The 23,449-nt window shown below is 50.2% G+C and overlaps 1 protein-coding gene across 2 annotated transcripts in view; it reads left to right on the top strand.

The window, feature by feature from the left end:
- The window catches only part of HRH2 (histamine receptor H2), a 78,550-nt gene that overhangs the window by 43,317 nt on the left and 11,784 nt on the right, over positions 1-23,449 (top strand). Inside the window, exon 3 of one of the 2 annotated variants that reach the window (XM_047875089.1) lies at positions 7,375-8,815. The exons of the other annotated variant lie outside the window; for it this stretch is intronic. Within the exon in view, the coding sequence (XP_047731045.1) occupies positions 7,375-7,567 (193 nt within the window). The 3' untranslated portion in view covers positions 7,568-8,815. Of the gene's footprint in view, positions 1-7,374; positions 8,816-23,449 lie in introns of those variants that run through there. 2 annotated transcript variants of the gene reach the window in all.

Raw genomic sequence — 23,449 nt, 5'->3', positions numbered from 1 at the left:
GAGGTCCCTAATCAAGATCCCTTTTAGGAGCCTAAAGCTTTTGGACCGTCACCATCTATTTCCCTTGTCATGGGGAGAAAATTAAAAGGGCCCAATGGTTTATGACTGTTACCTCTTTATATCAACTGAGTCCCAGGGAGTTCCGGGAAGCCTCTCACCTTGTCTGGCATGAAGGTGAGCCGAGCGTGTGAGCGAAACTCCTGCAGGAAGCCTCTGTCCAGTTTGCTGTTGGCATTGGCTGCTGAAGGACAGAAAGACCTCTCCACCGTCCCTTCAAAGCAGATGCTGGTGTAGGCAAATTCTCCGTGTTTGCTTCCAGAAAATTATGAGAAGGGCGTGAAAAATTAGTTTCTTTCATGAGCAGAGAGGCCTGAAGTTTGGTCATTTCGGCCTATCAGGCACTATCAATTTGTGGCCGGAACACAGGTATAGGAAGATAATGCTCTGATTGGTGTCTGGGCGTCGTGGTGTCCCCAAATTGCCACCTCATAGCTTACTTCAGAGCAACCCGAAATTAGGTCTGGCCTGGAGAGGGGGGGAGGGGTCACCCCTCATTATGACAGAAGCTTGAGGCAGGGGAGAGACCCTGGTGGGTTGTGGCTGGCTCTGAGGATGTGAGAGAGCCTCTTCCCCTTTCTAATCTCCACTTGCATTTCCTCATAGAAAAGACTTCCGGTGACCCAGTTCCCAGGATGTAGGTGAAACTGACACGGGCAGTGGTTGGTTCTGCCGTGTTGTTGGGAACCGGAGAGCAAGGACCTGGGTTCAGACGTGAGCCCAGACCCTCAACACACAGTCCCCCGACCGCTGGTTCTCGGTGACCCTAAGGTACAAAGCAGCCAATGGCTGGGCCCGTTGCGGGAGACAAGGGAGGGGGAAGGGGGGGCCTCCCTCTCCCAGCCCTTTCGCTGGGATTGTCCCCAGGAGAAGGCATGGAGTTGACTGCGACCCAACGGCAGGAGAATGGGGAAGTCTCAAACCACACTCAGGACTCCTCGTCCCAAATCCCACACTTTCTCCGGCACATGGCTAGCCTCAGAGGTGCTGGCTGAAACGGCCGGCGTCCCTCGCTGCCCTTCCCGGCGTTCCTGCCCACGAGGCTCTTCCAGGCTAGCCACAGAGAGGTAGATATGGAAATAAAGCCGGCATGGGCTACCTCACACAGCAGAGGCACTGCCAGAGTGGCCGGGGAAGTGCTTCTGTTTCTGCCAATCTGTGAATTGGGGAAGCCGGAACATGGGAGAATCACTATCGAAACCGACATTTATTGGGTTTTTCCTTTTCACACACATGGCTGAACGCCTACGATAAACTTGGACAGTGGGATGCAGACGAGGGGTCCGGTGCCTGGCTTTAGTCTGGGAAATAGACAGGGAAACTGATAGTTAACCCAAGGAGGTCGGGGCCTCAGCAGAGGGGCTCCAGGAGCTGGGGCAGATTTCGGCGATCCCGGGAAGCCTCAGAGACAGCTTCCCACAGGAGGTGATGCCTGAGCAGAACCTTGAAACAGAAGTAGAAATTGAACGGCAAGAAGAGAAAGGCATTTCAAGCAACGGGACGTGTGCAAAGACACAGGTAGAAGCAATAGCAGGGGGATGCGTGCACGTGGTGGTTCTGTGTGATAATTTGTACTATAAGCAATAGAAGCTTATAGCAAAGGGCAATGACAGTCATTAACTGTATGTCCTGTGAGGTTGCTCTTATCAACTTATTTCACAGATGAGAAAACCCAGGTTCAGGGAGGACCTGGGCAAGGCTTCCTCTACAGAGCGTGGCGCTGAAATGGGCTCCAGACTGTGGGTGGCTGAATATATTATAACACCCTCCGTATGAAAAGAAGGGATTCAGATTCAAATTCAAATTCAGATTCTAGGAATATTACTAGGACACTGTTGACCACCAGCAGCAGAAACCCAGTTAAAAGAGGCTGGGATTGGTGGAGGTGGGGAACCGGCTCATGAAACTGCAGAGAACAAGAGTAGCTTCAAGGATGGCTGGATCCAAATGCACAAATGTCAGAAATTTATCCTTCTCCCCCTTTCAACTCCGTTCCACCCTGGGTTAACTTCAGCCTCGGTCAGAGTCTCCCTGGGGTGCCGCCAGCAGCTCCGAGGTCACATCTTACCACCTTGGCACGTCCAGTGGGAAATGTGTCCTTTCCTATGGTTCCAACTTTTGCAACCAAAAAGTTACAGGCCTACGTTTCGTTGGCTGGGGGAGGGGGTCACGTGTCTACCTCTGTACCCAGGCCTGGAGCCAGGGCGAAGAGTAAGAGGTCAACCCCCTCCCTCACGTGGGCAAAGAGTGAGGAAGGCTGGATCCCAAAGAGAAGGGGACTCGATGATAGGAAAAGGTGAAAACGACAACTGCTTACCATAGGCACTTACTGTGTGGACACTGCGTTACGTGCCCTCAAGAACCCCCATTTACACCCTAGCTTCAAGGGTTAGGGCTCAGGGCGGGACAGGCCATGGGACTATGGAGGGGGTCAGGAAATACTAACCCTACCAGTCTCTCTGGACTCTGTAACGTAGTACGGTCTACACAATATTGAAATTTGGCTAAATGTCTCATCCCAACTTACAGCTGGCATGGATGGCAAACTAAGGAGAGGAGGAGGGCTCCACGCCACTAGCCTTTATTATGTTAAATATGCATCTTAAAATTATTTTATAAGAGGCTAGAGATTCCACAAGATAAGAAAGAAAGAGAATGAGGGGAGAAAAGGCAATTTAAAGCAAAGCGAGAGGGGCGCCTGGGTGGCTCGGTCGGTTAAGCGTCCGACTTCAACTCAGGTCACGATCTCGCGGTCCGTGAGTTCGAGCCCCGCGTCGGGCTCTGGGCTGATGGCTCGGAGCCTGGAGCCTGCTTCCGATTCTGTGTCTCCCTCCCTCTCTGCCCCTCCCCCGTTCATGCTCTGTCTCTCTCTGTCTCAAAAATAAATAAATGTTAAAAAAAAAAAATTAAAGCAAAGTGAGAAAACACAGGAAAGGTTAGAGGTGGGCCAAATATAAAACACAAAATCACATTGAAGAAATCAGTCAAGGTATATCAGTAATCATGATACGTGTGGATGGAATAAACTGACCACTTAAGAAAAATAAAGGATGTCCGATTTGGTTTTTTTTTTTAACCTAAACGTTTTTTTGCAAGAAATAGACTTAAGGAAACAAAAATGTTGAAAGTATAAGGAAAGAAAAATACAATATGCTAGGCAAATACTAACCAAAAGAAATCTGGGTAGCTATATTAATATCAGACAAAGTGAATTTTAAGCAAAATATATTACTAAAGATAAATATGGTCACCGTATTTTGAAAAAGATTCTATTTACTGGAATGATAGTAATTCTCAACTTGTACATACCCAATAAACTAGCTTCAAAAATACATAAAGTAAAATTTACAGAACTACAAAGATTAATCACAAACATCATAAATAAGCAATAAGAGTATGGGGGGGTATTATTTTATAAATTTTAGATGTTACAGAGATTAAGAAAGATAATAAGAGTTTTGTAATCCATTCTATGCCCTAAACAACAGAAAACTCAGATATAGGGAATTTTTTCTAGCCAAATAGAACTTGCCAGAACTGACTTGGAATGAAAGAGAAAATTGGAATGGTCCTGTAACCATTAAAAAAATGGTTGAAACACCAGTAGTACTTGGTTTTCAAAGGAGTTCTGCCAAGTACTCCAAGAACAAATCATTCCAATTCTGCACAGACTCTATCAGAGGAGAGAAAAAGGGAAACTCTCCTATTCATTTGATGAGGCCATTATAGTATAAATTCAAAGGCAAGTATGCGAAGGACATGACTAAAAAAAAAAAAAAGGAAACAACTCAGATGTGCATCGACAGGTGAATGGACAAATAAATTGGAGTGCAATGTAATGGACTACTTTACAACAGTGGCAATGAACTGCAGGGACATGCATCAACACAGTTTCAATTAACTGAAAAAAAAGATGGCATTAAACAGTAACAACAAAAGGTAGCTACAGAAAAACAATCATAAGACATGATTTCATTTATATAAAAGGGAAATACTAAATTTTAAATACTTCCGATTTGTAGTTTTAATCTTCCTTTTTTTTTTTCTGTTTTTTTTTTTTTACAAGCAGTGGCATGTTTTAGTCCAGAGTAAATTATAGTTATTACATAAGTTTATGCTTCTTACCTAAGTGATAATGATTGAGATGTATGCTGAGAGATTGTGTACGCTCAAAACCACTACATGCATTAAATAACCAAAATTTTAGTATCTGCAACTGTGTATTAAGCGATAAATAAGCCAGTATTTTTTTCAAGCCTTTTCAGTGCACTCAAAACGTCAAATAGGTGGCAGGTCTTTCCAGGCATGTGAAACTTACGTTTGCGGTTCCAAAATATCGTAAAAGTTGTTTTGTTTACAGCCATAAAGGGTTTAGAGCACTGCTGTGATCATAAAGTCTCGAAGGTTGGTTGTGTTTAGTTATAAAATGTTGTAGAAGGTTGTTTTGCTGACCATATTATTATTGGAAATAGTCTACCTCAACTAATGCTCTGTGTTGTATCAGACAAAAGTGTTTCGGTTGCAAGCGATAGTAATTCAGTTGGATAGCCCGTGACTTACCTTCATTTCACGTGCTCCCAGCTTCTCTGCCTCATAAGAAAGATACAGCAGTCGTGGAAAGGACTCTCTTTCTCCCAGTTTGAGTTATGGACTCACCTCTCAAGCAGTCACTGTTGCCACGTGGATAGCTTAATCCAAAGGCATCCCCTAGGGGATGGGGCCCAGTGATTGCACTCCCACCCGGACCACATGCTGTGGGGAGTGGATGGTTCCCAAAGGAAGGCATGTGGGGCAGATAAATCACATTTGTCCACTCAAGTTTTATTTCAAGATGATTATCATCTGTGAACAGCCTTGTGGGAGCTAAATCTGGATTGTCCCCGTTTGGAAAATGACAATACTGCTGAATTAATTATTATTTCATGAAAAGAAAAAAGCTGTCATTTACAGCCTCCCCCCCACCCCCACCACCCGACCCAAAAAGTAAAATGCAGGCAGAACACTGCAATATGTTTTTTAGGGATACGTAAATATTTGCTGAAACAAGTCAGTTCCTGGTAAATTCTGTTTCGTAACCTGAGAGGTGGTTATACTGGTATCCATTTTCGTATTCTTTTATATTCTTTAAATGATGGATTTTTGTTTTTTATGCAGTCTCTTTGGGTGTATAATGTATTTCATTTAAAAATATTTAATGGCAGAATGGACAGGTAACAAAAAGATATGGCTGAGTAGAGGAGTTATTTGAGATGTTTATTTTCTTTGTTTTGTTCGTCTCTCCGGCCTGAATTTTTTACCAGGATCATGTGATATTTCCATAATAATATTATTTTAAGTGATGTGGAAGCTCGTTAGAAGGGAGGTAGTTCTTTCCTAGCCACAGCTAGCTTTTCTTTGATAATTTCAGTGAAAATCAGTTTATCAGAGCTGCGTCTGGAATGTTAATCCAAGGGTAGATACCTGCCTGCTTGGTCAAATATGTACACTGGCTGGCATGGAGGACTGGAGCCTCGGAGGTGCCAGGGGTATGACCTTGAGGTCCAGGCGAGGGCAGGTGTTCTGGGGAGAGAAGGGCTGGCCAGACCTACAGAGAGAGTTTGGGCCACTCGAGGACTCTAGCAGTGGCTAAGCTGGAGCGTACCTACACGCCTAGGAAAGCTAGGGGGTCGGCGGCCACTGTCATCTGTGTCTTACAAAGCCAGGCATCCAAACCCACAACCCCCATCTAACAGATTCTAAAGGCGAGCTCGGTGCTCTTTGCTCTCTTTATGTAGAAGGGAGGAGCAGGGAGTTTGATTCCTCTGGCAGCCAGATTACCTTAACAGATGATGGCAGGAGCTGAGGCACGGTGTGAGTTTCACAGGACACCCCCAGGAACTGCAGTGGGTCTCAGGACCAAGCAATGCAGTGGCTCCCAGCTTGAAACCGACAAGGAAAGTTACCACTCCAGCCTAGGCAGGGAAGCCAGAAAGTAGGAGGCATTGATGGCTTTAGACAGAGCTATTTTGTCCTGCCCTGGAGCTACAGAGACCCCAGACAGAGTCTCTAAGGTCACCATGCACTACTTAGCTTCTCCTGTGTTTGCACTGAGGGTGAGCTGGAATGTGTCGGGGACGAGGAACCGCACTCCCCAAACGCAGCTGCTTGCGCATTCCCTTCCCCATCCAGTCCAGCCCATAGTCTTCTCCCACCTGCATGATAACACACTTTGCGCTGAAATTTATTTACGAGGAAACTTGATATTGTCACCATAAACGGAAATGTACTATCACTTGTGGAAAACACAAAGAACTCGTGAACATAGATACAATGACACAAAACAAGGTCTGATCAAAGTTTGACCAGACCCAATCGCCTGACGAAAGCTCGGAGCCTGCCACCTGTTCTCGGTCATAAAGGGAGATCTGCAGGTGTTGGGTAGGTCTCCAGGCACTGAAAACAGGGGCGCCACGCTGAGCCTTTCCCTCTGACTTCATGAAGCTTGAAATAAAAGTGATGAGGGAATTCTGACTCCCTGAAAGTAGCTCAAGAGAAAAGCAGGTCTGCCATCCACACTGTAGCAGGCAACGGGGCCAAGGAAATTTGTATGCCCAGAAGTGAGGGAAATCCTCTTACTCCTCAAAATGTATGCCAAATGCTTTGTTAAAAACTTTCCTACCAAGCTTTGGGCTAACTCAGTCTTCGGCGATCTATTCTTTGATCAGATTGACTCAACGGAGATTAACGGAGGAACTACTGTATGCCAGCCATAATTGTCGGGGCAAGTGCCTTGCCTTTAGGGAGCACACTTTCCAATGGACAGATGTGTTCGCAGCTGATTTTAAGGCAAGGCTGAATAAATCTGTGTGTCTTCTTCTCCCAGCCTTCCCCCGAACTCCTGCAAGGCGTGCTGTAGATTGTTCGGGAATCATTTCATCTAGAGTCAGAAACAGCAAGCATTACCTGGGCTCCTATTGTGAGCCAGACAATGTGTGGGATACCTTCGTACATACTGTGTAACACTTAATCCTGCCAAGAATTGGAAAGGTGGTTATTTTTTCCTCCGTTTGGGTTCAGAGGAGTTCAGGGGCACACAGAGCATGTTAGAAGCAGACTTGAGATCGGAAAGCACGTCTCCTGGATGCTCTCCTTTGTGGGTTGAGGGAAGTCCCGGCTGCACGTGGGCAGCCCTGGTGGCAAAGGAAGGGCTCCCACCCCATCCCACCCCACCCTTCCCAAGGCCAGCTTAGAGGAAGCAAAGGCCAGAGGCTAGGTCCTGGGCCCACTGGCCTTGCTCCATGGTCACCTCAGCCCTGACCTGTGCTTGTGTCTCCTCAGGAAGCCAGCGCTATCCTGCACTGTGTGCTCCAGCAACCTTCTAAGCTGCTGCAAGAGTCTGTGGGGGCTTAGGTTCCTCCAGAGACACGTGAGAGGCCCCTCAGAGGAGCAGCCAGGCGAGCCACTGTCCGAGGAGCCACTGAGGACACCACCCCAGGAAGCGGTGAGGACTCTGCCCTCCGAGGCTGTCTAGACCCAGCCCAGGACACAGAAGATACTGCTTCTGGTCACCAAGATTTGACTCCTGGAGCCATTAAGGACCCAGAAGCCCCCAGAGTCACCGAAGATGCGCCCTAGCCCGAGTCTAGGGAGTCCCAGAGCACGCAGCGGGGTGCCGGGGTCCTTGGGTCTAGTGTGGTGCGTGCGGCCTGTCCTGTGCCGGGCATTCTCAGCAGATGCTCAGAACTCTCCTGGGTCTGGGTCCGCTGAATCCCATGGGTTCAGAGCTCACGTTGGTGCTGGCCCTGAGTCACGAGCAGAGATGGCTGGACGTTGGAGGTGCGTGCACAGGTGTGTGCATGGATTTGTACGTGCAGGGACGCGCAGGCCCTCTGAGCACAGCAGACGGTGTTGCCATAAAGAGTCAGTCTCTCGCTCCCTCATGGGTTCTGTAGGATGAAGGAGAGGAAAGGAGAGAGAAGGGAAGAGAAGAGAAAGGAAAGGAAGGAAATTAGCCTTTGATGAGCACCTTCTGTGTGCCGGGTACTTCATCTACATGAGTTCACATAATCCTTATAACATGTGTTAAGAATCACCAACCTACTTGACAGAGGTAGAAACTGAGGCTCAGAGAAGACCGGGGCCTGCCTCAGGGTACTCAGCTAGTATGTGTTCCCGGCTCATAGGAGGCACTCGAAAAATAGCTGTGCAGGGAATTAGCAAGTGGGAGCATGGGTAAAAAGCCCGGCTTCAAGCCCAGGCTCTTGCCATGACCTTGCACTGCTTCTCAGGAGAGAGATCAAGGTATTTATTTCCTTGACTCAGCCTACCTGCCTCTTAGCGAGGCTCAGAGCCGGAGCCTAGGGGATCCCTTCATGCTGCAGTACTAACCCTCTCTGGTGCTTTTCATCAAGAAGTGGTGTGGAGCGGAGCGAGCATTCGAACATTCGGGGCAGGTCCGGGGTGGGCGGTGGTGGTTAGTGCGCCAGAGTCCTAGAGGGAGAGGTGGCCTTGCCGGGTGGGGGGAGTTGGCCCCACAGCGCCCTCTGCTGGATATGTAACCTTGGGTGCGTCAGTAGCGATCTTTCTGGCCATCTCTTGACTCCTCTGTCCAAGGGGGTAAGATGGCCTATTTACAGGGTTGTTGATGAGACCCAAGGCAGTGAGGGTGATGACAGCCTGGAGAAATGAGGGTGTGCGTGGACCCTCACTGCTAACCACTGCCCCTCCCTGAGCCCACTCCTTCCTTGGTTCCAAGACCCCCTCGTGGCGTCCCCCTCCCTGCACACCTATGCCTTCTCAGCCCTCTTGCGACTCACTGTCCTCTCCCCGGCTGTCCGGTGTGCCTGTCCCAAGGGCTCTCTCTTCTCACTGCGATTTCTCTCCCTCTGTGACCTCGTCTGCGCCCTCTTAACCGAAGTTACCAGGAGGCTTCCCTGTGAGGAAATGACTCACAGATTTGTACCTGGACCCCAAGCTTCCTCTGGGAGCTTTCCAGCCACGACTGTGGCTTTCCAGCCACGACCTCCAGCCTGGGTGTTTCAAAGGCACCTCGCTTTTAGCATGTCCACAACCACACTCTAGACCTTTTCGCTGCACCTGCTCCTCTCCGGGTTCCCGGTCTCAGACAGACGTCTGCCACTGGCTTTAGAGCCCGAGCCACTGGCCAAGGAGGTCAGCCTTGGCACCTCCCTTTCTAGCTCCTCTTGCTCAGTTTTCTTGAGCCCTAGTTCCACATGTCCCCACCTTCTGCTTGATTCTCTGCACCTGCCCTGTCCCCACTCGGCCCCACTGCCATCCCTCGGTCAGGACAATTGAGACAGCTTCCTGACAGCTCTCCATGTTCCCTGCTGGCCTTCCTCCAGCCTGCCTCCCCACCCAACAGCCACAACGGGCTGTGCAAAACACTAATATGGTCACGTCGCGCATGCAAGAAACCATCTTTCTCATGGCCCACCAGCCCTGCATGGTCAGCCCTGACCTGTCCCTCCAGCCTCCTCCTGCCATGGTCCCCTCTGTCGCTTCACCCCAACCCCACTGGCTTCTCTCTTTTGTTTGTTTATTTTATTGCTCTTTGCAGCTACTAGGCCATGCACAAGGCTGTTTCCATGACGTGAGACCATGAGATCTCAGCTGAAATATCACTTCTTGAGGAAGTCTTCCTTGACCCACCCTATTAGGTCAGGCCTCCCCCACATACCCAGAACTGTCCTCAGAAGCCATTGATTGTTTGTAATTTACAGTCATCTGTGTGGTTCTCTGTCCGTCTCCCCCACGCAGGAGGTCATGGGCCCTGCCTATTTCTTTGGACCTTTGTATGTCTAGCCCCTAGAAGAGCGTTTGGCACATAGCAGGGGCTTTAAGCGGTTTATCTGCCAGCATACTTGAAGGCATGATTTGCCCCAGTGGCCCTCAGAGATGCTCAATTTCTTGCCTGGATTCCATCTGGAAGCCCCAGAATCCCTTCCTCAAGTTTTCTTGGGGGTCTAAGGCAGGTGGGTCTCTAAGTCATGGCCAAGTAGTTGGAGGCATAAGACTGGTCTGGCTGATCACGGTCTCAGCTGGTCAGGGCTCCAACCCATCGTGCCCACACAGCACCTGCCACTGCAGGGGCCTCCTTCGGGTCTGTCTCTGAGCTGCCGCCACCCTTCTGGAGGCTTCCTAGAGCCTCTGCTGGCTGCAGAAGTGGGGCACATGCTGTCTAGAGGAGGAGTGTCTGCGGTGGGTCCCCAGATCCATGTTCTGTGTTGCGACCATGTTCCAATAAAGCTATCGAAACAGATGCTGCCTTGCGGTTTTATTTTTTCACTTCCTGGTGAGGAACACTCCCCAGACTTCATCGTACGGCGTGTCTTGATTTAGAAAAAGAGTTATGAGAAAACACTGCGGTAAAAGCCAACTTGGAAGCTACCTTAAAAAGTAAAAGAGTCCTCAGGGAACAAGGTTTCATCATAGGACACCATGCTGGCAATGAAGGACAGGCTGGTCGGAAGGATCAGGCCTTTGTCCCGCTTGCCCTGTGAGCGAGGTACGTGGTAGGCTCTCCATAAGGGTTTATAGAAGGGAGTATTTCTGAAATTGCCAGCTTCCGAGACGCCTTTGTGAAGTAGGAGAAGAGGAGATCTTTAAAATGGAAAACGAGGGGCGCCTGGGTGGCGCAGTCAGTTAGGCGTCCGACTTCAGCCAGGTCACGATCTCGCGGTCCGTGAGTTCAAGCCCCGTGTCGGGCTCTGGGCTGATGGCTCAGAGCCTGGAGCCTGTTTCCGATTCTGTGTCTCCCTCTCTCTCTGCCCCTCCCCCGTTCATGCTCTGTCTCTCTCTGTCCCAAAAATAAATAAACGTTGAAAAAAAAAATTTTTTTTTAATGGAAAACGTGTCCATCAAGGAAGTCTGCAGTAGAGTAGGCACAGGCAAGGGACCACCAGGTCAAGAAGAAGTTCACGGAGTTTGTGCCAGGAGTGAGTCCCAAAGGCACCGATGAGAGGGTTTGGAAAGTGAAAGGGGGAGCTGACCAGAGTCGAGGTCACCGTTTGAGGACAGGGGGTGAGCAGTGTCCCCTGGGAGGGAAGGGAAGAGGCCGGAGGAGGCTGTGGAATCCTGACCGTGGGGCCTTGCAGAGAAGGCCCAGAGGCGCGCGCCTTGTCGAATGTCCCCGGAGGCAGAGAAGGGATTCCGCGTCAGCACAGCCAAAGCTCATGGGAAGTGATTGGCTCAGAATGGGTTGTTATGTGGGTTTTCTCAGGGGAGAAAAGACCAAGATGTGCTAAGGGGGATTGGGAAAGATGAGAGTGGCAAATGGAGCCAATAGATGGTGTTAAGCAGTTTGTGTAGATGGAAGAAGATGACAGGGACGTGTCCCCCGAGCTGTACTAGTGGGTGTGACGAATAGTGGGGCCCTGCATAGGCAACCGGCCAGGGCTGGAAGCCTGGGAATCGCAATTTCCGGCATCCTATTCCAACCAGCTTAGGTTCCACCAATAGGGAGCTGGAGAGAAGCTAAACCATTATGCTAACTAGGCAAAGAGGTGGGGGGCGGCGGGAGGAAAAGGAGATCAGGGCATCTGGAAGGGCTGACCGCGGGGAGGCCCCCCAAGGCGGCTGCATTGGGCACAGGAGTCATGGCATGGCTTGGAAGGGTCTTCATCAAGAGAGGCTAAAACGATGCCGTGTGTGTTATGGAAAGATCAGACTCGAGCTGAGGGAGCAGCCCCTGCCAGTGAGGACGGACTGTAGCATTTTATGAGGATCTATCACAGGCTCTCCTGCAGGCCATAGACTCCATGCTGGGAGCCCAAAGGAACAGACCTTCCCCACCCTCCAGGGAGACTGGCTTGAACCTAAAATCACCAAGGAACCATGGAAGGAGTGGGACACGGGGGCCAGTGCCGGGGTGACCCAGGCCTGGTGGAAGGTGCAGAGAGCGGAGTGTGGGGAGGACATGGCCGCGGCAGCCGTGACCTTCTGCAGGGATGCGCTCCTGGGGCACATGGGCCGGGCTGTGCTTAAACGCAGGTTAGAAGCGCGGTGGGTGGGAGAAGGGAGTGCTCAGAGCCGAGACTGTGGGAATCCATTTGGAATCCCATCTCGGCTGCATAGCCAGCGGTTCACCTTTGCTGACCCGACTGCAGCTGGAGCTTTGAGGGAGAATTTACCATCTTCGCTGTCCATCTGAGAGAGCTCTTTCCAGGCCACCCAAGCAGGAAATAATGGCCAAGGACACATACCTCCCAGAATTCCAAGCTTTCCAGGGACATTTCAGGAGCCTTCACTAACAGTCTGTCACTAACAGTCTGTCACTAACAGTCTGAAGAGTGGCTGGGAGAAGCTTCCTTTCACCCAGCTGGTAGCTCTAAAGGGTTCATAATCTGTTAGTTTTGGAGGTCACTGCAGGTGTCCGTGCCACATCCCCAACCTCCCCACTCAGGGTCACACAGCACAACGTGCCTCTCATGCCCTGAGATGCCACTGTGCAAGCCTGGCTGGACCACAGCCCTCATTGCTGGGGCATTACCGGGGCTCTCATGTGCCCAGTGGTCCTGGCAGGATTCCCGAGGAAATAGTGTCCCAGAGGGACCTGCAGGCTCTGCGTGGCTCCCAGACGACCCTATCATCTTTCAACTGACATTTATGAGTCCCTTCTTGTACCCAGACACTATGTCAGCCCCTCCACAGACGCCAGCTCATTTCTTCCACCAGTCAGCCCTGCCAGGTAGAGATTCACATCCCCACCAGCTGGGGCCTGAAGAGGGACACAAAGTGAGCAGTTAAAAACCCAAGTAAGTGACACAGCTGAGGCTCCAACCCAGACCCGCTTGTCTTCAAAATTGTAACATTCCAGAAAAACCCAGAGTCCCTTTGACCACCCTTCTCCCTCCTTCCCCCTAGCAATTCTCCCTGATGCAACCTCTGCTACCCAGTCTGCTGCATGGTGTTTGGTTCAATTTTGTTTGCTTTAACATAAACGCCATACTCCGCCGTAGGAGCTGAATTCAGCAATGTGTCTCCAAGGGTCAACCACATGAGCCCATAAAGAGCTCCTTCATTGTTGCTAACTACCAGAGGGTGTTCTGTGGTGTCCCCCTAGCCATGAACATTTGAGTCATTTCTAATTTTTAGCTGCTTAAACAATACCATGCTGATCGTCTGACAACATTTCCTTGTGCACATATGCAAGTGAGTTTTGGTGGTGGTGGTGGTGGTATGGGGTGGGGGGAGGCGTGCATGTGTGTTTAACATACCTCCTAATTCTGGAAATGGACTCTACGTGTGGCCCAATAGCCCTTCAGAGAGGCACAGATCATCCAAGCTCCCACCAATGACCCTGTCTCCCTACAGCCCCACCATCCCACCTGTCTTTTCTATCATGCCTTGGCTTCTTCCATCCCCTAGAAGTTAGAATATTCCCCCTAGAGATGCCCTACCTCCGGTGAGTGCAGGACAGGACATTTAACTAGAAGAAATTCCCAAAGCTTTCCTTGGGCTCACCCCAGGCTTTCCATGAGCGCTACCAAGTCTTACCTTCCTCCGGGTCCCCAGGGAGGAAGCCAGCCTGCCCAAGTCACATAGGTGGTGTGAAAGACGGTATTCGCTCACAATGGCCAAAGTATACAATGCAGCACTTTTTGCACATCCACTAAGTTGTGCAACCGTCACCACTGTCTGAATCCAGAACATTTTCGCCATCCCCAAAAGAAACTTCATTGGCGGTCTCTCCCCGACACCTTGACAACCACCGGTCTCTTTTTAGTCCCTATGGACTTGCCCGTTCCATACAATTTGCGTGTACGTGTGCGGTCAGAGCAAGCTTGGCATCCACAGTGACACCCAACGAAATTCTAAAACCCAGTCATTCCTGTTGCTTACAAAAAAAAAAAAAAAAAGTCTTATATAAAATTAAAACTCTTTACTATGCTCCCCACTAGTTATTGGATTTGGATACTCCCAAAGGCAACCTAAGGAAGGAATAATAACCACCAAAAAATGAGAAATGTTTTGCTGAGTATTTTCAGAACTGACTCGCTGGGACCATAGACGTGAATGAGTGACTTTCTTTCTGTATCTGGTTGTTCTTACGGAAAAATCATTTTTCCCTTGGTTCTACTGAGTAAGTGTAGAACAGAGACTGAGAGACATAGATCTGGAGGGGGTGCCGAACTATTTACCTGCCCAGGTACCCATGCATCGACATCCAGCCCTGAGCCCAGCCAGGACTTGCCCCAGAAAACATCTTTTCTATTCTTAAGAAAATGTATCCAAAGCATGGAAATAGGGCTCGAGGTGATGGTGTGTCCTCCCAGTGTCATATTGGAGCGTGGCTAGCAGGCGTGACCAGTATTAGATGATTCTCTAGGGGAAGGGTCCCTTTGCTTATTATTGATCTACTTATTATTGATCAGGGACCAGAGTCTGCAGCCACATGTTAATTTGTACAAGATTGATCGTTGCAAATGATTTTCCTGTGGCCCGGTAGAAATGCAAGTGACTTCTCTTCCGTAGAAAAGATAATGCCAGAGGTTATGGTTTATTGTGCTGTAGGACACTGACCAGTTTTGTGTCTTGGCAGTCTTATTTCAAGGTTCTTCCTTTCCAGGTACAGAGTTGTCTCTCGGATACTTCTTTGCGCTAACTTTACCACCTTGCTTGTTCCTCGCCCCCCCCCCCCGCCTCCCCCGAATGGGTTCAATTAAACTCTGTTACGTGTTGACTATACATTTGCATGAGTTGTGTTTTTAATCTTTTGAAAATTCTGCTTTGACAAAAATCTTGTTTTTCTAACCACTGCAATGGGCAGGGGTGCCCCCTGCTGGCAGGGTTATTCCATCCATTAGACACTAGAACCACATGCTGTTCTGAGACCTACAGAGAGATTTGGGAACCGAAAGAACAAGTCAGAGCTTCCAAAATATAAGAACATGTAAACTTAAAAAATGAATGATGCTCGGTTAAATAGCTACAAAATACATTTTAGATGTCTACCATAGCTTGTCAACCATAGCTTCGGCTCAACTCATGATTATATAAAAATTATTTTTAATATGGTATATTCTCAGTGGTCACAATTTCTTTTTTTTTTTTTTAATTTTTTTTAATGTTTGTTTATTTTTGAGAGAGACAGAGACAGAATGCCAGTGGGTTAGGGGCAGAGAGAGAGGGAGACACAGAATTGGGAGCAGGCTCAGCACAGAGCCCGACGCGGGGCTCAAACTCACGAGCCGTGAGATCATGGCCTGAGCCGAAGTCGGACGCTCAACCAACTGAGCCACCCAGGCGCCCCTCAGTGGTCACAATTTCTGATGTTAGGAATCCCTCAAGACAAAGCGGAAGGCATGGTCTGTGTGTCAGTTTCACCAAGTGTAACACGGAAATAAAAAATAGTTATGTACCTGGGGACGTTCTCTTGGATTGGTAGCCTGTCCCACCTGCCCTACTTCTGATGGGGTCAACTCTACAGAAGCCCAGATACACTTGACAAGCCCATCTGGGCTCCCTAGGATGTGGTGGGAGAGTGTGGGCAAAATTCCTGCCATGTATCACCAACGCACTGTGCCTCTGTGGTCCTCTGTCATGCTGTAGGACCACTGTGGTGGCCCAGGGCCTTGATACAAGTCAGCTATTGACCTGGGCAACAAGAGACCCATCTCCTCTTCTGCACAATCCACCAAAGTTCATGGGAAAGCATACTAATCGAAGTCTTCTTCTACTACCTGGTGGCAACAGCCGTCCAACCACTTTGGTTTCATCGACTCCTGGCTGCAGGCTGTGAGGACATGACACCAAGAAATACGGAGAATGTTCTGGTTTTGAGCTGTTTTTTGAGCAATCAATTCACCAGTTTGTATCCATGGTAACCCCTTGGGGCAAAGAAGAGTTCTCAATAGGGATTCATATCTCCCTGTCCAAATGATCTTTTTAACTCTCCCAATTTTGATTTCGGTAATCTAGAAATAGTGATTTTGAGCCACCATGGACAATGGGGCTATAAATAGCATTACTACCTATTTCAAGCACAAGAAACTCTGAACCAGATCAAAATCACTCATGTGGCCACAGCGTGGGGATTAGGCTCCTGTCCTCACGTCTCTGAAATTGTGGTCAGACCCACCATGTCATTGTTGACAAACAGTGTTGGGTTATATTTTGACCCAAGGTAAGAGGAGAAAGCAAATGTGCATGCTGGATCTCAAGGTTTTGAGACTTTGACTGAGAAGGACCCTCACTCCTCTCTTGACCTCAGAACCCTAACATCTGAATTCTGGTTCCAGTTCAAGTTCTAAGGAAGCGTTAGGGCCTGTTCTTCGTTCATTTGTACTTTGGTTTCCCCATCTGTAAAATGGGAGTGACCATTAGTGTAAGGATCAAATCAGGGTGGAATGAGATAATATATCAAAGGGCCCAGCACCTACTTGGTACCTAGTAAATATTTGCTTCAAAAGCTCCACAATTTTAAGGTAGATAACTGTTTCACATGTCACCAAATGAAGATGGTTAAGGTTCCAAGTTTGAAAAAAATCCTGTAGTTTGATGTTTGATGAAGGTCCTTCCGGTACAGATATGCTAATCTGGGAGGATTGACTCCATATCTTATCAATGCATTAAAATGTTTTCACACCCCACCTTAAATGACTCTGTTAGTGTTGAATTCAACTGCAGTTCACCAGCTGGCATAATATTACTGCTTGTAGAATATGTTTAAATATAAACATTGATTGGTTTTGATTTTGCAGTCTTTTTTTTTTTTTTTTTTATTCTGGAATCAACCTTTTTTCTTTTGGCAATAATGCTGGCAAAAGCTAGATAGGGGGAGAATACCAGCCCAGTGAGAAGTGGGAGGGAGTCCTGAGCTGGAGGTTATAAATTGCAACAATAGCCAAAGCGCGCATTCATTCGTGGGGTTGTTTAAACATTTACCCAAAATTGAAACAGGCTGGGACTTGCAAAAGAATTGGAAGGAATTGAAAATCCTTTATTTGGTAAGATCAGATCCATTCTTCTTCCTCAAACCAGTAGTCTCCAAAGACAAGTGGCGTGTTAGTAGGAGGAAGCGTAAAGGCTTTGCTGTTGTGCGTTGGTGAGTTAACGCTGCTGGGTTTGCTCCCATGCGACTTGTCCTTCCTTATCATTCCATGCTCCTGTTGCAATGCAGACAGCTGTCAATCATGGCTGCCCAAACCTGTGAGCACCCTCCCACGTGTTCAGGGTTTCCTCTGTTGTGAATTCCTCCTGCCCGGTGTCCAATGCAAACATCTGCATTTCCCAGCCTTCTTCGCCCTTCGGGTGCAGACATGTGACGGGATTTCCCGATCAAAAGCAGCAAGCACCTTCAATTTAAAAATCCACTCCAGGGGGCGCCTGGGTGGCTCAGTCGGTTAAGCATCCGACTTCAGCTCAGGTCACGATCTCACGGTCCGTGAGTTCGAGCCCCGCGTCGGGCTCTAGGCTGATGGCTCAGAGCCTGGAGCCTGCTTCCGATTCTGTGTCTCCCTCTCTCTCTGCCCCTCCCCCGTTCATGCTCTGTCTCAAAAATAAATAACGTTAAAAAAATTTTTTTTTAAATAAAAATCCACTCCAGGCAGAAAGCGGTGGTCTCAGGCAGCACCAGGCTGATGGGCAGAACGAGCTTCAGAGGGCATCTGGTTCTGCCAAGGATCTAGGAGCTTCCTAACAACCCCTGTGCTAATAAATCTCTTCCTGTTTAATACCCAGCTCCTGGCATGTAAGAGGTACTCAACCCATTCTAATTGAGTGAAGGCCTGTCGAACCAGAATTTCTCCTGTGTATAGGTTTTCAAGAATCTGTATGCCTGGGGAGAAGGACTGAGTCTGTTTTGAGGTGTGTCCTCCCCTACTAACTGGGAAGGCAGAGGCTGTGTCCTTCAAATCCTTGGATGGCAGGGCCTGGCAAGTGCTTGGTTGGCACAGAGTGGGCCCTGACAAACCCTGAACTGGTATTATTTAATCTCCCCCATCCCTTCCTGTCTCTCCAGGGTTGTTTTTGTACTGCCATATCCCTGGGCGTACCTCACTCCGTCTGCGAAGGTTGGAACAAGGGGCCCTCCCAGGACCACCCCCAAACCCGGGCAAGAAGGGCCCCTGCTCTGGTTCCTGAGCTTTAGACAATTCTGCCCTGGACCTCCAGCTGTACCTCATAGGATGTGCCCAACAGGAGCTCAACCGTCCCCCCGTTCTAAACCACACTCGAGACCCTGGATTTCCTTGGCCAAACACTGCTAAAGCCCAATTCTAGGGCCTGCGGGAGCCTTTCCCTTAGATCCAACGCCTTGAGGCAGACCATGCCAATGGTGTGGGCATGGCTGGATCCAGACGTGGTTATTTGTTGGCGGGGAGGGGTTGGTATACGGAGTTTTAACTCTTGGGCGTGTACAAGACCCGGGGTGTGTGAGACGGATGTGTGTGAAGAGAAGTGGGATGGCCTCATGCCACAACTCCAGCTCTCCCCTTCCCTCCATGCTCTGGCGCAGAACTCCAAGGAGTCCAAAGAGTCTAGAGTTGAACCTGACCTTTCAGGTAGTTTGAAAATATACTTTGTCAAGGTCAAAGGACAGAATATATTTAATTTAATAGTTTGTCCATGTACTAGTTACCTATTGCTGCATAAGAACTTAGACCAAAATTCAGCAGCTTAAAACAACCCCCACTTATTATCTCACAGTTTCTAGGGTCAGGAACCTGGGATCTGCTTAGCTGGCTTTTCTGCTTCACAGTCTCTCGAGAGGTTGTGATCAAAGTGCATCAGCCCAAGGTCTGTGGTCTCATCCAAAGGCTCAACTGTGGAAGGACTGGCTGTCAGACTCACTCACTGGTTGTTGGCAGCATTCTGTTCCTTCCTGCCCAGACCTCCCCCACATGGCGGCTGACTCCCTCAAAGCGTGCAAACCCGAGGCAGGAAAGAGAGTCTGTTAGCAAACGAGAAGACACAATCTTTTCTCACCTATCGTGGAAGTGACGCCCCTTGCCTCTGTCATATTCTACTAGTTAGAAGAAGCAAGTCACTAGGCCAGCCCACGTTCAAGGGCAGAGCACCAAGCCCGCACCTGGTGTGGCCAGAATTCCCATCCCAGGGGTCCGGCAGAAGCCAAATGCTTCACTCTGAGCCAAGCCCTGGGTTGTGTGCACGTTGCTCCCTCCCAAGAGCCCAGCGTTCCCCAGAGCACTACCCTGCACCCTGGACAGATGAGCAAAGCTCAGTTCAGAGGGAGCTTCTGTGAAGGACAGAAATTACCACCTCCAGTTCCAATTACCAGCTGAGCTAATTGCAAAAGTAATTGCAATTGAAGGGTCTAATTACCAGGCTGGGCCAGACAAGCGCCTCCTCCCCGCCTTTGGGGAGCCTCCTGCTGCCTCCTGGGGCTGCAGACATGGTGGGAATCTTATTCTGGAGAGAACAGGACCATGTCCCAGAGACCAGATTGCCAGAGAGAGGCCACCATCTGCCCCCCCACCCAACCCCCAGATAAGGCTCCCCAGGCCCAACAGTGGTCTCTCCCCTCGCATCTTTGCTCCAGCCCTGGACTCTTAAGCCACTTGACCTACTCCTGTGCTACATACCGAGAGCCAAGAAATATGAACTGAGGACTCCTCGCAGTGGCATCTGGGTCTTAGTCCTCTCCCTTGCCCTTCCCTCCCCCACGTGTCACTATACCAGGCACGCATTGGCATACCACTGTCTCCCCCGTCTGACCCGGTGTTGGTCCTCAGCCTGGCTCCTCGAAGAACACACTCACGCCTGCGTGCAGCTGCCAGCCTCTGGATTCTACTACCTACCTGCAGATCCCATTCCTGGCACCTCCCGCCAGCCGCATCCCAGCCTGCGCAGCGCATCTGGCCCAGGAAACCAGCTGGGTCTGGCCTGGTGAGCTCAGCACCCAGCACCCAGCAGGTGCTCATGTATCTCCACGGAAGAAATGAAGGCAACAAAGAGAGACCACTGAGGCAGTGTCCTCCCCTACTCTGCAGCAGCTCCAGCTGCCTGCCACCCTCCATCAGGCACCCTCCAACTCCCACTCCACACCCCCAAAGCAGCTGTCCTTGGACCTAGCCAGGCACACACCGTCATCCACCCTCTGGAGCCTGGAGCCGGGGCGAGGCCTACACAGATCCTGGGGTTAGGTCCCAGCTCCCCAAGGTGTGCGTTCTGGAAGGGGGACTGCTGGTGGGCTCTAGGCGGGCACCTCCTCCTGGCCCAGAGACTCCTCGCCTGTCGCTGGGGAGAACAGCACTGCTGGAGGGCCAGGGCCAGCTCTGCCAAAGCCCAGGAACCATGGCTGGCGTCCCTCTGCCAGGGTCTGGGGGTCGCGGTGGGAGAACTCGCTATTCTGTCAAAACCTTTCTAACTCAGGGGGAGCCTGGCCACTCTCCCGCTGAGCACCTTTTAATAGGACCCTATTGCCCTCAGGACAGAGCTGAATTTCTTAGTTGAGCCAACCTGCCGCTCTCTGCCTCTATCATTTCATCCCTCCTCTGCTCCCCTGCTGCCCCAAGCTCCCCAGGGCTCTGGCCTGCCTGGCCTGGTCTGCCTGCTCCACGACCCTGGGGTACCCCTGCTTTGGCTCCTCCTTTGGCAAAACCAGGTAAGGTGGAGCCCCTGAAGCTCACACAACTTGGGGTGGGTCCTGAAGGAAAAAAAACACAAAATGATGAATGCAAAATGATGAAGTCAGAGCCCTGAAAGTGAGGGTCCCTGAAGCTTTGGGCCATTGGCCACACGGCCGCTTGCTGCTCCCTCTGTACCCTTCTGACCTCAGCTACCCAGCACACTCACCTGACCTGTTACCTTCTTTGACCAGCCTTTCCCTGGCCCCTCCCACCACTCCCCATTCCTGCCCAGGTTAGGGTTCCCAGGATGCCCTAGGCATGGCTTCACAGTGCCCACATCGCCCTGCGTCATAAGCATCTACCTGTGGGCCTGACCCTTCCATGAGGCTGGGGCCTCCCTGCTGGCAAGGGGAGTGCCAAATCGTCAGCATTTTGTTCGGCCCGGGCATGCAGGTGTCTCTGGAGATAGGTTGAATCAATGAATGAACACTTTTCCCACAATCAAGTAAATACATTATCTCTTCTGGAAGGCCTCAACGTTCAGCTGTGCAAAAGCAGGGCTATTCCACCAGGAAGGTCTCCCCAAACCCCCTCACAGACGCAATCAGCCTGAAACTCCCAGCTAAACCCTCCAACAGCCCGGAGGCCAGGCTCAACGAGTCCACCAGGGGGCAGTGTGGGAACATGGATGCTTATCTAACAGCACCTTGCAAGCAATTGCCCTTCCCTAAGCCTTCTGCTTGCCGAAAGGATCTCCACCCAGCCCCACCATCCTGCGGCTCCCAGAGCTCCAGCTATTCATCCGTACTCTCTACAGCAGAAAGCCAGGGCCGAGGAGTCAGGCAGATCCAGGATCAAACCCCAGCTCTACCATTTCCATCCTAGCTGTGTGAATGTTGGCAGGCTCCTTTCCATCTCTGAGCTAGTCTTCTAACCTGCAGGGTTGATGTGATGCCCGTGGGAGTCTCTGAAAATGGTAAACTGCCAAATTCAGGTCGGTTATTGGTTAATTCATCATAAACCATTGTCTCGGTCCACTGTCTGATTCCCAGATGATGCCACATGAACTGGACTTCAGCTGCGGGGGAAGATGTTGAAAATGCCAACCCTATAATAAGGTTATAAATGCTCTGATTTAGTCTTTATTAAAGACATTATGAGCAGTTTATTGATTTTTTTAAGGGAAATGAGAGGAAGCAGGAGCAAACCCTCCTGGGTGCCAATTGAATTAGCAGCTGGGAGTTTATTACATGGGAGACACGGCCGAGCGGCGTGCCAACACTGGTTTCTGTCCCTCCGCTGTCTCCTTCCCCTGCCACAAACCGTGAGCTCCTCCAGGCTGTGAAGGAGATCAGAACCTCTCTGGAACCCCAGTGCCCAGCACAAGGGCTAACACACAGTCGGTGCTCAATTAATGCACACTGTGTTGCTCTAAGGAAGGCTTTAGAGAACACTTCCTTTCCTACTATCCACTTGGGTTTCTGTCAGCATCATCAACAGTACTTGGCTGCAAGCCCTAAACCCTGACGTGAGGGAACTTAATCTACTGGAAGGATGTCAGGTAGCTCCCCAAATGAAACGAAAGCCAGAGGACTGAGCTCAGCAAATGTCAGAGCAGCTCAGGGGTGGGGGTGGGGGGTGGGGGACACTCTCCTCTATGCCAGGTTGCCACCACTGCAATGAATGACCTCTAATAGTCTCTTCCTATGATTCAAAACTCCTGGAGAAAGGCCATGCCTTTCATTGGCCTGGTCTGGAGAACATAGCCACCTGGCTGGATAGCCCCAGGACAGCCCCACCCACAGTGCACGAGGGGCAAATCCCCCAGTGAAGGGGGCAGGGACGCTGGATGGCCAATGGCCATCAGGTCCGTGACTCAATCCAATACAGCAAGTCCAGGCTGGGACTCCAGTCCCCGGAACTCCCCTGCAGTTCCCCAGAGCCCAGCCTTGCAGCACAGAGCATGGGAAGGTGGCCGTGTGTGGGTGGAGCAGGTGAGACTGAGGTTCCTCCTTCAGAGTGTGAGAGAGCCGGCCGAGGAGGCAAGACCCTTGGAGGGCAGGGCAGAGTGAGTGAGTGACAGAGAAGCCTTCAGTTCAGATACAAGTCCTGGGAGCTCATCTCAGCTTGCCCGGCTTCTCTGGGCCTCAGTTGTATCATCAGTGAAGATTGTTCTGGGCAAGTTTCCCTGTCCTCCATAGTCCCTCTGTTCAGCAGAATTCAAGTACGTGGGTCCCTGAGGCCTACAGAGACGCAAAGACCCCACGGTCATTGACCACACACACACACACACACACACACACACACTCACCAGACCCCAGTAATAAAGAGGTCCCTTCTCTCAGCCATTAAACAGCAAATTTCTAGAGATGGGAAGCTGACCTTGAATTAGCTCTTTTGCTCATTAGCTGTGTGACCCTAAGCAAGTCATTAATCTTGAAGTTTCACTGTCTTCCTCTGAAAAATGTAACACCTTCCTCATAGGTTTGGTGCATCACATGAGGCAACACATGTGGGAGAACGTTGTACATTGTAGAACCCGGGAACTAATTTTACTTTTCAGTGGCAAAAGCCCTTTTATTTTTATCTGGGGGTAACAGAGCCCTTTATGTCTCCCTGCATTTTGCAGACTGGCTCACTGGGAATCCCGTAGCCACCTGGGTCCAGCCCTCTGCTTGCAGACCCATGCCACAGAGTCCTGCGTGAGCCATCCTGGGCGGCGGGGAGGGGCGGTCCACGCGGCCCATTCTTGCCATCAGAGACTCAGCCAAAGTGTGTGTCAGGGCCCTTGTCTACACCTAAGGGCGGTACTTACCGAGGCTACCTGTGTAATTAGGGTCATGCCAGCTGCTGCAGAAATAGCC

Source organism: Prionailurus viverrinus, chromosome A1 (assembly GCF_022837055.1).
Source record: "Prionailurus viverrinus isolate Anna chromosome A1, UM_Priviv_1.0, whole genome shotgun sequence".
Classification (NCBI taxonomy): Eukaryota; Metazoa; Chordata; class Mammalia; order Carnivora; family Felidae; genus Prionailurus; species Prionailurus viverrinus.
Note: the sequence above shows the minus strand (reverse complement) of the source record. Positions and strands in the feature narration are given on the sequence as shown.